This window comes from Bactrocera tryoni, chromosome 5 (assembly GCF_016617805.1).
Source record: "Bactrocera tryoni isolate S06 chromosome 5, CSIRO_BtryS06_freeze2, whole genome shotgun sequence".
Taxonomy (NCBI): domain Eukaryota; kingdom Metazoa; phylum Arthropoda; class Insecta; order Diptera; family Tephritidae; genus Bactrocera; species Bactrocera tryoni.
The window spans coordinates 41,879,921-41,894,945 of record NC_052503.1 but is presented as its reverse complement, the minus strand read 5'-3'; the positions used below and the strand labels follow the sequence as shown (position 1 = coordinate 41,894,945).

The 15,025-nt window shown below is 34.6% G+C and overlaps 1 protein-coding gene across 1 annotated transcript; it reads right to left on the bottom strand.

The window, feature by feature from the left end:
- Window positions 1-11,701: 11,701 nt before the first annotated feature.
- On the bottom strand, window positions 11,702-12,432 carry LOC120776602. Its single transcript, XM_040107388.1, has 2 exons — window positions 12,396-12,432; window positions 11,702-12,322 (listed from the first exon to the last, which is right to left on the bottom strand). Exons 1-2 carry the CDS (start codon window positions 12,405-12,407, stop codon window positions 11,702-11,704), a joined length of 633 nt encoding a protein of 210 aa, XP_039963322.1. The 5' UTR covers window positions 12,408-12,432.
- Window positions 12,433-15,025: the final 2,593 nt, after the last annotated feature.

Sequence of the window (15,025 nt, the reverse complement as noted above, 5' to 3'; positions counted from 1 at the left end):
CAGTTAATGTTTGGCTTATTATTCTTTAACTATTAAGTTCTCTCTCGTGGCTTTCTATAAATCGCCCATTTAAATCCGCTTTGTTTCTTAATTGTAGCATTGAATTTATGACTTGTTTTGGTTTCTTTTATTCCCCTCCTTTTAATTGCCTTAAAATCGAGATAAGCCGTTTAAGACGCTGTTACTCACAAGTAGAAACCTATCAGCGCGTTCAATCAGCATTCTTGTATTTCTGGTATTTCTCACCAACAGATCGGTAATGCTGATACATATAGATGTGGTGTGTGGAATTGTCTACGTCATTTGTGATACACTTAAGTACATACTATATATAATATATATAAGACATGGGAGGTTACAAATGCACGGGTGGATTGAATAGTTTCTTAAGGGGGATAATACGAAAATAAATACAGTTAATTTATCAAAATATATAAATCGGAAATCAAATAACTTTTACCCAACGGTTTCAGAATGATTCTTACTTTAGAACAACTTTGTATAGTAAGCTCTTGAACATGCAAATATACATTTGCATTTTTTGATTTTTGCAAGGATCTGAAAAGGTTTTGCTGTTCTAGATTTAAGAACGATTTTGGATATATCTGTGCTCACAAATCATGAAACTATCAATCCCTTTGCTCTCGTTTATTTACAAATCACTACTTCTATCTTACATTACAGGAGTCAAAAACATGAAACAATTTAACGGATATGATAAGAACAAACCGATATGAATAGAGAGACAGATATCGAAAATATATTTTATATTTCAATAAAACTGCTTTTAAGAGCAATTTTTTAAGGACCAGTAGTAATATTACCGTCATTCTATTATTCTCGTTACATTTCTTCCATAAGTTTTAAGCCCTGTTAGAACCGATATCTTTATTCTTCACTATAATCTCCTAAATTTATACTACATGCTACTATTTTGGTAATTTTGTGGCTGCTGGTTAGCTAAATTTTCGACAATTAACGCACAACTTTTCCAATAAGCCACGCATAGACCAGTTTTGGTCCTTTGCGATACCAGATGGACTTCAGTTGCTAGGTCCAAGAGGAGTGGTCATCCTTTAGGATGCCTGCGCTTGACGCGAGTTTTAACAGACTCTGTGGCCTCACTATCGATACCTCATTCAGTGTATCATACCGTGGGACCCCAGATGCTTACAGCGAAGTCTTGCCAATGTGGAACAAGTGCACAGAAGAAGCTCCATTGTTTCCCAGGTATCCTGCTCTAGATATTCCCTGCACTCTTCTCGATCTGTTAGCCCCATCCTACGAGCGTGTGTCGCCAACAGACAGTGACCAGTTAGTATTCCCATCATTTTCCTACAGTCTCTTCTATCGAGTGCCAATAGGAATTTTGTATACTTCCGATCTACCGTTTTGCACATGATTTTTGCAGTTTTGCACCCACGTAACTTGTTATATCAGATTTTGATTTTCTTTACCATGCTTCTGTCGAGATCGTCTTTTATGTTTTGCAATATATGCGGTACGAGGTTACTGCCTTGTTGACTATGGAATTGCCTGCAGGTGCTTTAGAGGCCAGCTCAGCGGCTTTCGCAGTTCGGTAACTTAAAAGGTAGCCCAACTCTGGACAGTATATTCCCGCATCAACTCCATCGTCCATTTTCGAGCCATCCGCATAGATGTTTAGAATGTTCCGCGTACCTAACATACCTTTACGTCAGCCATCAATTTCTATGTATACTTTGAACCTTCTTTTCCAATTGAAAAATGGGATTATGTAGTTTGTGTTTGCCCAACTTCCGTTACCCCCCGAGCTATGTCCGAAAATTCTATGTATAAATTCTTTGGCAACAGTAGTCGTCCCGTCGATTTTGCTGCGCAGTTTTGAGGAAAAGGTCTAAAGGTGGCAGGTCCAATTTAAGAGTTTGAGTTCTTTAAGCTCACGTTATGCACAGCACAGCGAGCCTCTAAATCCTTTCCATTGGTTTTCGGTAGGGAGATTTCCGTACGAGTGTCTGCAACGTAGAGTAAAATTGATCTTACAATAGCTGTGTAGCACCAATGCATGAAGAGAGTAAGAGCCCCCAGGTTGTGCCGAGGAGCTTTGCATTCTAAGTTCCTTAGCGGATATGCGTGCTGTGCCTTGGACAAGCTTCTAAATTTGCATACTAAGCTTCGTAAATTTTCCACGGCTTTGACTAATTGTTTTAACATTTCTAACTTAATCACACGTTAAATTATTTTGAGAAAATAATTTTGGCGTAGAAGTTTTACAATCCCATTCCTATCCATTGTTAGACTAAAAACGAAATACGCGAGTTTATCATTGTAACTAGCACTGTAAGTCTAGACATCTCCACGTTTAATTTGTATTAAAGTCTTCCGCATATTTTCGGTAAGAAGTCTGATGGTGGGGATCACATCATGTTTGTTGGCGCAAAAAAGGTGCACAGAATCTTAATAATGACTGAAAAAAAAATTTTTAACACGCCGATAATAGATCATGGGAGCATGGCATAACGAATTCTCAAGTGAAGTTATGCATAAGATCCCTTCTCGTCTCCGCCACTGAATTTATAAACAAGAACAGAATTATCTAACTCATGCTTTCACAGTGAGTAAGTAAGTGGTGAAGATATGCAAATTAGTTCAAATGCATTGGATGAAATAAGCATACGAACTTGAGAACGGGCAAAAACTATGAAAAGGCGCCTTTAATATTTATATGTATGTACAGCCTCAGTTGTTACTATGTGAGATATATATCACGTGATGATTTTTTCAAAACATTCATTTTACTAAGTTTACACAGTCATTTTTAGGGTTCATTGACTGTTCGCCTTTTGCTTTTATTCACATTAACTTTTTTTGGCGCTCTGCTTGTTGGGTCATGTGATGGGTTTTTACAGCCTCAACCATTAACTGTTAAGTTATGTGCCTGTTTTGCGGATTTAGCAATGTGCATTTGTATGAAAGCTATAAAAGAAACAAGATTTTTGATGAAAGATACTCATATCGTTTACAAAAAAACTAATAAACAAATATGATCGCATTTATATCATTTTTCAAATATCATCATCATTTGTCAAAAACACTCATAATTCCAAAATTTCTAACGGTATTTGCAGTATGAGGGTTTATTGTGTATTTTTTTTCTTATCTTTTTAATTTCAGTATGGTAGGGTCAGATAATAGCAGAAAGTTTGAGCGTTTGAAAACAATCAGATGTACTTTCTTGTTTATACTAGAAATCCAGAAGAGGTAGTTTTTCACGTTGTACGAACAGCTGAATTTTTATAACTTGAATGTATTGAATTCACATCTTTTCGGCGTGGTAATTTTTATTATGTCAAAAACGCAACCAAGAAATACCAATTTCTTTTTTTATTATGTACAAAACTACATCAAAATTTTATAGAAAAAAGACTGCTGCTTATTATTTTTGCTCTTATATGTCATACACGGTTTGATAGTTTTATTCATCGATACAAGTGTGCTTTGGGAATGACTTTTTATGTCTTTAATAGACTCATGGCATTTCCTCAAGTGACCTTTTCAATTGTTAAAACAAACAAGGGATTTCTGGCGAATAATATGCCTGACCTCTCTGACTGTCGTTTCCAGTCTGGCCAAAAAGTCAGCCACAATCATGCTAGAAGGTGAGTTTGCATTATCGTGGTGAAAAATCCATGAATTGTGTACGAAAAAATCTCGTTATTTACGACGGATTGTTTCATGTAGACGCCTCAAAACGATCAAGTAGTAAACCCTATTGAAGGTTTTACCCTGCGGAATGAATTAATGATAAACTACAGCACGGCAATCAAAGAAAACGATGAACATCTCCTAGATTTTTGACCGTCCTTAACGCGGTTTCTTCGCCTTCGGTTAATTTTTGAAGCATTATTCGTTATATTGTTCGACTGTTCCGACGTCATATTCATAAACCACATGACTGCGGTTTTTATGAAAGTATGGTCCTCACCCACGTCACCAAGCATTTCTCTCCGATCTCAATTTATCGTTGTATTTGCTAAAGACTTAGAACTTAGTACAAGTTTAGCATTAACACGCTTCATACCCAAACCGTTAACTAAAATGTGATAAGTCAACCTATAAGTATTGTGGAGATCATCTGCTATGTCTTTGATGCCAACATGACGATTTTCAAGGACTATTTCAATATTTTTTTGGTTGCTATCGTCATTAAAAGAGGTGTATGTACGACTCGCATGAGACAAATTTTGACGACTTTACGACCTTTTCAGAATATTTTGAGCAACTCAAATAGTTTTGCACGCATCCAAAAGACTTTAGAATTCATATATGTACATTAACATTACGAAATATTTAGAGTTGTTTGAGATTTTTTTCGATAATACAATATATTAAATTTGACACGAAGTTTTAACCCCCAGAATGAGGACCCAATGAAATGTTTATATATATAAACGATCAGCATGACGGGCTGAATCGATTAAGGTATGTGTCTAAATTCGTCCGTACGGCCTACAAACGGACGGCCTTGGGATGACGGCCTTGGTTACGTAGATGTTCTTGAGGATTTGTCGTTGACGGCTTGTCTAGGAGGAACAAATTCATGGCGGACGATGCCTTTGCCCTCTACCGAATTCAGTCGGTGCGCGCACGCTTCGAAGTCCAGGCGCTGCGGAAGAAAATCAGTCCTATTACTTTTCGGACAAACCTTGTACATATATTTGCGAATTAGTCCCACAGTTTTGGAGATTTCAATCTGAAATTACGAATATACCCTTTTATCTCCAAGCTCATTTGTCGGAACCACCGATATAAGATCACTATATAATATATCTGCAATACAAACTGAACTATCGGAATTAAGTGCTTGTATGGAAAAGTTTTTAATTCGGCATTAGTTAGTGCCCAAAGCATTATGGCAATCGCAGAAGAAATTGTTCAGATCGGATTGCTATGGCACACAGCTATTCAAACTGGCCGATTATAATCAAGTTCTTGTAAGGAAGCTTTTGTAACTGTGAAGGGTTTTCTATAGTAGGGGGAAGCATCGAAGGCCGGTGTACGGAACTTTAATCCGCTAAACCTAACCTACTTCCAACTCAAGACTCTCCCACGGAACCACACTACATTTAAGTCTTCTCTGTTGTGCGGACTGACTGATGCCTACCTGTTGAAAAAATCTCCGTTTTATCGTAGCAATCAGAACAAAGACCCTGATTAATGCGAAAAAGGTGGATTTAAAGAAAACATTTTTTGTAAATAAACTTTGAAATGCTTTTAGATCATATCCGAGCAATAATTTGGAATTGGTTATAGATGTCTTAAGCACTATTAAAAAAGGAGGAAGAGGAGCCCTGTTCACTAATAAATCGCTTTAACTGCTTAAAATCTTTGTGCTAAACCATTTTTTTTTGTTGTCACTAGTATTTCCTCCTTTCTACTATTAACTTGTTAGCATGTAAGCTGGTCTTAATCGGTCATTTCTACCCATTTGTAATTCAAATTTATTCAATATCTTTTAATTTAACGATACTCAAACATATATAGTTGAAAACTACAGAGCAATCTTTAAAACGCCCATAATAGTCCCCTCACCAGTAATTCGTCACCAACAAATGATATCAAACCTCACAACCCTCTTTCTCGCTTTATGTAAAAATATTCTGTTATCAAGTAGTAAAATATATTATGTTCTTCATTACAATGTTTGAATCAGAATTTATTTGACAATGTTGTTAACTGAAATTTAATGGTTTCTTATTTATCATTGAAGATTAACATTTTCTTATAGACTCATATGCCACCAAACGATTGCTGCGACTATTATCTTTAAGCCTATTGAAGTACAAAGCCTATTAAAGGCAGATAGAGATAATTATGTAAATGCAAAGAACTTATTAAACATTTATAACGCTATAAATTTCGCGATTTTGAATAAATTTCAGAACTTGTATAGTTTGTCTGTCGCTTCCTTGATATTTATCGCCAGATATTTTTTATGCTAATACAAATCACACACACACATATCATTTATGAATTTTATTTCCGCTTACACACATTTACTAGAATGCTCATCACAATCGTAGGCCATACGATTTGGGTAAGGTCAGCAACTCCTAAGCGCTCGATGTTTGCTATTGGAAATTAATACCCAAAAATAAATAGATACATATGTCACTTCGTTGCGGTATTAAGGGTAAGCAGCTCAAATTTTATATTTATTAACAACGCCGTATTTTATAATGTTAGGCTTTGATATTGTTTTTGTTGATTCACCCTCGAATTACAGTTACTGAATTTGCAAATCACGTGCACAAATTTATTTTATTTTAATGCTTTTGAAATTATTATTGATAATTCGAATTACTTCCAAACATTTTTAGTAACTTTGTGGTCGTTTTCTGGTTAAAAAATGGTTCATTATGGAAAGAAGGAGCCTTATTTAAGTTAACCAGAACTTCACTGACGGATGACTGGGAAAACAGTCCTTATTGTAGTTATATAGCAAATGTCATTCGTTGAAATAAAACTATAGAGATGGAGGGCAGTACCGATGCGTGGATATTTTAAATTGCTACTATTGCTGTTGGGTCTATCGATGGTTCTCAAGTTCCGAATTTTGACCAGAAGTTGAAGATATCAAATGACAAAAGAACCATAAAACGGCGGGTATGAGTTATCCTAGTAACACTAATTTATAAGAAGTAATAATAGATGAAATTATTAATGATACTACTACCATATTTGTACATCAAATATATGGACACCTTTTTTGCAGAAAATATCAGTCAATACGTGAAGTCTGGTATTAAAATTCGGCTATGAAACTTAGTACGCATAAGGAACATGTGTACCACAGAAGATTTGGTTATGCAGATGAGTGGCCCCAAACGCCACTCATAGAAAAACTATAAATTACCTCTACCGGAAAAAGGCATTTATGGTGGGTCTTTGGTATGGTGGACGTGTTCTCGCCCTCTAATAGTACAACATTTGGGTGCAAACCGGATCTACTAGACCGAATTCAACCAAATTCGGTAAGTTATACGTAGCGACAAGAAAGTGCCAGGAAATTGTAAACCTAATGTCAAATATTTAATTATTAATCAATATTAATTTTGTTTCCTTCAAAGTAATCCCCACGAGAAGTATTAAACTCATGCAAACGATTTTTCCAGTCCTCTTCCAATCTTCCGCTCCTTCAATGAGTTGTCATCTTTCTTACACTTGTTTGAGGTTTTTCAAGCACCATATCCTTCGCTTCTTTAATATTTTCTCTACTTGATGAGCTCGAAAGACGTCCAGGACGAGACATGTCTTCAACGACCTCTCGATTGTCTTTGAAGTTTTTGTACAACCCGTAGGCTTGTGTTTTTTGATAAAACTGAATCACTGTAAGCCTTCTCCAACATTCGCATGAGTCCACACATGAAATTTGGATAAAAATAATAATTTTATAGAAATTCTTTATTCAATATTTTAATCCAATGTAAAAATGGCACCGCACTACTGAAGTGTACCGATTTTAGCAGCTGCTGTAAACAAACTGGTGAATAGATCGCGCACATATTTGGCATAGTAATTAAGGACAGTCCTATCAACATAGCAAAGTACATGGTTTTTGAAATATCATTTACACGGAGAATTTAATTACAATTACCGAGTGCTTTTTCACAATTTAGATCCGGCATTCACAACTACTTGCCATATAACCTAATTTAAAATTCCATCTGATTCCTTTACTTTCCAATATACAAATCAAGAATCAACGAACGTCTCCGAATAAAACTATGGAGCAGTGGTAGTTATTAACGTTTGCCACCTTTTGTGACAAAAACTTGTCCTAATCGGACTGAAGCTATTCAAGCCCTCAGGTATGTGGACCGCACGTGGACTGCGAACTTTTTATCGAAAATATCTGTTATACTGTGAGATATTTCAGAAATTCTGAGATAATCGTATTCTAGCAATAATTTACCTATACTATGTCAAAAATGCGTTGGATCGGTTCAATAATGCCCTTAGCTCTCATATATCCAATATAAAGATTTCCTATTGTCTTTTCTTTTTAAATCTAATTTAGGCTATGACCTATAATATAGCTTAAAAAATATAAATTTGATTCTAATCCACTTATGATTTCATCGAACATTTAATGTTTAATTGTTTTGCAACATTTTAAAAGTTAAATTACCAATACCTGAAGATTTTTTCCCGACATTGATCCGTTTAAGAACAGTATGAAATGTTCGATTACACTATAACATAGACCTTCTTACTTGTTACCGAATAGATACGGTGGATAACACCTATACCTAAAATGCTGAAAATAAGTTGTCGGACCAATTTACGTCTTCAGCTAACTCAAAACTTTATTGAATGTCAAGATATACCTTAAAAAACGACGACGACAAAAAAGCGAATGCCACCGCTTTTTAAACAAAGTTTACTAAACTTATTTTCAGATAATTTGACACTATCAAATGCTGTATTCGCTCTCAACCATCGCCTAATAACTAAGTAAAGAATCTGGTATATACATAGGTTCATTCAAATCTTTTTTTCCTTTTAAAATCGAAAGCTGCTAAAAAGTTAGGTTTCCGATATCTTGTCCCTTCCGCGTTTGTTCATATAAAACACCAAAGGTTTGTATAGCTCTTGACCCCTAGTAAAATAGTGCAGCGAACTACGCCCGTATGGGATGAGAATATCTTCAACTGATAGTTAGTTCCTTTCGTTAGAGTATTTTTCTAGATAATGTGCGACTTTAGCTTCGTTTGATAAACTCGGTTAATAGTTTATAACTCTATGAAAAATTGTTGAGCTGAATTTTCATAAAATTGCTTATAACGAACAAGAAAATACACATTTAGTATGTGTTCAAATTCCTAACGAAAACTAAAACCAGCAAAATTATCTGAAACTTGAAAACTAAACAGAAAATTGCAATTCCGAAAATAACTTAAGCTATTAGAATAAAAGTCATAATACTTGAATAAGTTATGGAATTCTCGATCTGTGTATAATTTTGCATTTTATGTTGAACGCATACATAATTTAGCCATTTATCTATTTCTTATAGGGGTAGCAACAAAACTCGATTTCGGACGCCGACCTCAGACGAATGGAATGACGAAAACTTGAAATTTAGTAAAAGCATCGCTTGAAAAGTGAAAGGGTTCATCGCTAAACAACAAACAACCAAAAACAGTAGTCATGTGACTCTCAAGCGAGCAACAACAACAACAGTGGCAGCAAACAGAATGCAAAAGCGTAAAGATTAATGAATGTCTAACAAAGCATTGTGACGTTGTAAGACAACGCTATTCACCAGTAACCATAACCTAAAAAAATTAATTGAATTAACTATTTTTGCAAATTCCAGCATTGCTTAGTGCAATTCATGTGGCGGCAAGCCACGAACAATGGCAGAGCCATAAATATGTCAATGAAAATGATAACAACAAATTGTTAAACTGTAAAGCTAAATAGAAATAAAGCCTTCAAATCGGTTGGTGGTGCATAGTGGAAGTTTTTGGTGCGTTTTTGTTGCTTGTTTTTGTAATTAATAAACCAAAACGACCGACATGAACGAGTTTCCATCTGAAAAACAATAGTCCACATATTCATACATACATATACATTTGTGTATGTTATATCTACGCATATGTGCTTATTTGTATGTGTAGCTCTTAGGCGGCCTCCAAAGTCAGCGAGCGCCAGAAGATATCGAGTGGCTTCGATCCGCTACATAGAGACTATAACGCAGTAAACGGATTCAAATTTTAATAATGCTAATTTGCAAATCTTTGAGAAAAAGTCACACGCTGTTAAATTTTTTTTTAGATTTTTGTATTTTTTTGTTTTTGTCGATATGTAAATAGTATGGCAAGTATTTTAAACAACCACTTGTAAAGCTACATTCACACACAATGAGAGTAAAAACACATAAAAAAATTATGCGTAGCTAAAAAAATTCAGGAACAGTTATAAAAAAAATATAAAAAATTATACACTAAAAATGGAAAAAAAAAATAATTAATTAAAAATTACCGTTAAGAATGATTAACAAAAAAAAAATATATAAAAAATTAACACATACAGAGAATTGAAAATAAAAAATTTAAAAAGTAAAGCAAATAATTAAAAATTATGGAAGAGACAAATAAAAAATTTCAACAAAAATAATAAAGTATGATTTAAAAATTATTGCAACAAAAATAAAAACTATAATGCAAAAATAAAGCACAAATAAAATACAAACAAAATAAAAATATTAAAAAAATTAAAATAATACAAATAAAAAAAATTATAAAAAAAATAAAAAAAATTAAAAAAATATTAAAATAAAATCAATAATTTAATAATATTACAACAATAATTTAAAAGGCCAAATAAAATACAAACAAAATAAAAATATTAATTAAATGAAAATATTAATGATAAAAAATGAAAAAAACATAAAAACTAAATAAAATAAAGCACAAATAAAATGCAAACAAAATTGAAAATTAAAAAAATTAAAATAATTCAAATAAAAAAATTATAAAAAAAAATAAAAAAATAAAATAAAAATCAATAATTTAATAATATTACAACAACAAATAAAAGCACAAATAAAATACAAACAAAATAAAAATATTAATTAAATGAAAATTTTAAAAATAAAAAAAAATTATAAAAAAGAAAACAATATAAGAAAAAAAACGTATAAAATGTATAAAAGTAAAAAATTAAAAAAACAAAATTCTTAAAAAAAAATAATTTAAAAATATTAAAACGATAAATAAAATACAAAAAATAAAAATGAAATAAAATTATTATAAAATAAAAATATGAGAAAAAATACATCAAAAAATAGAAAATAATAAAAACAATTTGTAAAGGAAAAGAATATAAAAAAAATTAACAAAAAAATATTAAAGCAAAAATCAAAAAATATTGATTTAAAATTTTAGACCAAAAGTTAAAAAAAAAACTAAACAAAATACGAAAATAAGAAATTATCAATAAAAAAAAATTATGAAAATTAAAATTTTGAAAAAATATCATTTTATTAATATATCATTTTATTAATATTTTTTAAAACTTTCCGATTTTATTATAATTTTTTTTATTGATATTTTGTATTTTCGTATTTTGTTTAGTCTTTTTTTTAATTTTTTAATTTTTGTTCTAAAATTTTTAATCAATATTTTTTATTTTTCTTTAAATATTTATTTGTTAATTTTTTTAATTTAATCAATAAAAAAATTAGAAAAAATTAAAAAAATTTATATTATTAAAAATATAAAATCTTAAAATAAAAAAATAATAAAAATTAGAAATTAAAAAAATATAAAATATTTAATTAACGAATTCCTTAAGAAAACAAAAATAGTGCTGCGAAAAATAATATGCCTAAAAGTGCACAATTTCTGCTGCAACGTCACCAATTCTACTGAACGTGTATGTATGTATGTGTTGGCAATCGTGTTAGCAATAAATTTAACAGTTACTTATATTTAACGGCAGAGCAGAACACAGCTCCTCTACGTAGAACTTAAACTATGACTGGTGATTGATGATGAGCAGCGCCTAGATCTTCAGCTAAATCACTACAAAAAAACAAATTGCTTTGCTGACGTGCTTGTTGTTGCTAGTTGTATGAAATTAGCTCGGAACTAACCAGCCTCTTTTGCACCAGCGCCACACGAGGCAGCGCAATATAACTAAGCTCAGGGCTTCAACGGCGCTTGCGCTGCGGATAAACGGTGCCGTACGAAGTCACCGCGTTGGCCAGCTCGCTGAAGGAAGCGCCTGCCTGCAGCGGCAGCGGTTGCACCTTGATGGGCACTATATTCACTGGTAGCGGTAGTTTCAGATTTATGGAAGAATCCGAGGAATCGATGGTGCCTTCCGACGCAATATCATTGCTGGACTCAAGCGACTGCGCAATGGATGGTGGCAGCGACAGCGCTGAGGGCAGCGCGCGTGCCGCTGACACTGATGCGGCCGCAAGGCTATTGCCACCAAAAGTGTAACCCTGGCTGGTGAGGGCTGAAGTGAAGGCGGCATTTTCCAGCGCAGGCGAGGAGAATCGCTGTGTCACCTTGGCGGAGGGTTGTGCTTGTTGGTAGTATTGTTGTTGTTGCTGTTGTTGGGGTTGCACGTAACGTTGCGGCGCGTACGCGGAGTATTGTTGTTGGTATTGATACTGTGCTGCTGCGCCCACATTGGCGGGTATGTTGAGCGGATGGCGCGGCGTCGGGTAGTGGTAGTACTGAGGTGGCACGTAGTTCGGCAGCTGTGCGGCACGGGCGGCTTGCATGACGGCGAGCGCGGCGCACAGGCAGATTGCGGGTGTCTGGAAAAGGTAGTGTTGGTTATTGATAATTGAACGCAAGTATGTATATCTGTGTTTGCTTTTGTTTGCTCACATAGTGCCACATTTTGGGGTAGGCGCTGTTTGCTGCTCGGTTTATTAGGCGAAACAAATATTTGTTTGTGTATGGGCGCTGGTGCGAAATTCCAACGCTTTTCGAATGGTGTTTGAAAATTGTTTTGAAACTTTTAAGCGTATTTAGCACACACACACTAACAGTTTCGTTGCAATTTTTTTTTTCACTCGTACAAATTTTTCAGAATTATTTTTTTTTTGCACTACAAGTTTGTTGCTTGGGTCTTTTGTTGACACTGTGCAATCACTAAGTCACTGCAATAAACACACACGCACACACCAGCCAGCAGCAGTGTTAATCAAGTGTCTGGCAGCTCCTTTATTGACACACCGTTTCGTTTCGTTTTGCGCGCGCGCGTTCAAAGGCCAACTCGGTCGTCTGCTATTGAACGTGTATTTATGCTCGGCAGCTCGTCAGCTAGTCGTTTTTCGCGTTTTTTATTTCAACTTTTTTTATTCACTTTTTTTTATTAATTATTTTTTCGATTGTTTTATGTTGTTTTCAATGCAATCGCGCGATCTCGTCTAATCGTCTAAGGCGGCTGTCCGTTGTCAACTTGTCGAGCTTTTTTAACTGATTAAACTTTGTTCGCAAGCTAAAGATGCTTTTTATATGAATTCAACGCTTTTTGTCTTCATTTCGTTCATTTCAGCTCGTTTAATACACATTTTTGCTGCCCGCTCGCCGTTCGTTCGCCTGAATTTATAGTCATTTGTGTATTTTCGTTCACAATGCGTTGTGTTTTTCGAATTCAATTTATATTGCTCTTTCTTTTTTCTTCTTCTATACTGCTTTTGACATTTTCATTGCTTCATTTTACTCCGCCAACTTGTTGGCCAGCCACCGCAAACCGAGCAACTGCTTGTTGTTTCTGTGTTTCACGCTCACCTGTTACTCGCCAACAAATCTTTGGCTGCTCTCAGGTCATTGTTGGTGCTGGCGTGCTCTGGTCGCAGTTAATGCCTCAGCTGACAGTGTCAAGCGCCGCTCATCTGCCGCGCCGACGTCCATCAGCCATCGGCGGCGTTGACTTTAGTCTTTACAATGTTTGGTTTCGTTGCATTTTTGTTTTTGTTTCGCGTGCACCTTCATTTGTTGTGCTTATTAAGTTGTTTTTTTCGCATACAAATTGTTTTTGTATTGTCGTTTTGGTGTTTTTCCGGTGATTGTGGTGGCGGGTCATCTCGCAGCACTCGTGATGCGCTATGCAAGTGTGCCTCCGGTAATACAATGGCGCAACTAGAGAAAATTTGACTTTACCCCGCATTTTCTACGCAAAGCCAAATTCATGGATTCATGTTATTTAGCTGGTTGTCTCTAATTTTTCAAAACTGTGCCGTTAACATTGTTGGGTTTCGTTTTTAATGATTAGATGCCTCTATGAACTGTTGTCCGTGTAGACTGCGCTAGTTTTGCTGCGTTGTTTTAATTGTAGGCTTAAGTGCTTTATGCTTTAGCTTCGTTGTTTTCCCCCTTTGCGAAATTGTCGGTTGATTTTGCGTACCACGTGATTAGTTGGATGGTCGTCTTTGAGTTTTTGACCATGAAAACTTAACCGTTGAATTCGGCGTGACGTGAAGCGGCAGTTTTATACATTTTGTTTTTGTTGTTTCTTTGCAGTTAATTAAATTCCAAAAAGTAGTTTATTAAAAGCTCATAGTGTTTTGTTGTTCTGGTTAGGCGTTAAGTTTGATAATGTATATTAATCACATAGCTGTTGTTTGCTGCTTTGAGCAGATGAGTATGCAAAGAATTTTTATGAATATCATGTAGATTTTTGTAAAAAACATGTATCAATGTATTTAAGTTAAGCGCACCGCTTTTTGTTTACCAATACTTCTAAACATGAACCTGAAGGCGGTTGTCATAGTCAAAGATGCACAGTTCTAATCCACTGACCAGGATATGTTCTGTGGTCTATGGCGCCCACCACCTTTCGCAAAATGGCTGAACGATACAGACTCAATACTCTACTACTAAAGTCAGAGTTTGTGCTTGGCATCAAAGAGTCATAGATTTTATTATTATCAATACCACTTTCTTCTTGATGATGATTCCGATCTATGCTTCCTGATCAAACTAGTGTGCTTCGCCGTCAAGAAGAAAGTGGTCTTGGGCATAATAAACTCTGCAGTAGTCTACGTGTAATATCCCAACTACCCTAATATTATCTCTAACAAGTCTTATTATTTGATTGAACCTTTACGGATTGTTTGTTCCGAACAGTAATTTAACTTAACCTAAAACTGTCATTTGAAGCGAGTGTTTCTGGCTTTCCGCCTTTTCTTCTTTTCAGAATTTCTCCCTTATACTATTTTTTTCGTTTCAGAACTTTTCCTTTATAATATAAGATCCCATTGCAAAGCATGGTTCTAATTTTAATGTCGTAACGAACGCTTCTGAAGGAACTTGATCATCTGTCAGGTCTTCTCCTCATGTTTCTGCCATATTCTATACCCAAAATAGGTGGTTGCGTTTCACTTTGTTAGATTGGCGAACTTTTCTTAATACCCCTGGACCTTTATATTTTTATCTTTTATGACTAGATTGATAAGAATTAATTAGTATGAATTCGCGGTCATTGTGAAGATTCATTCATATTATTAATT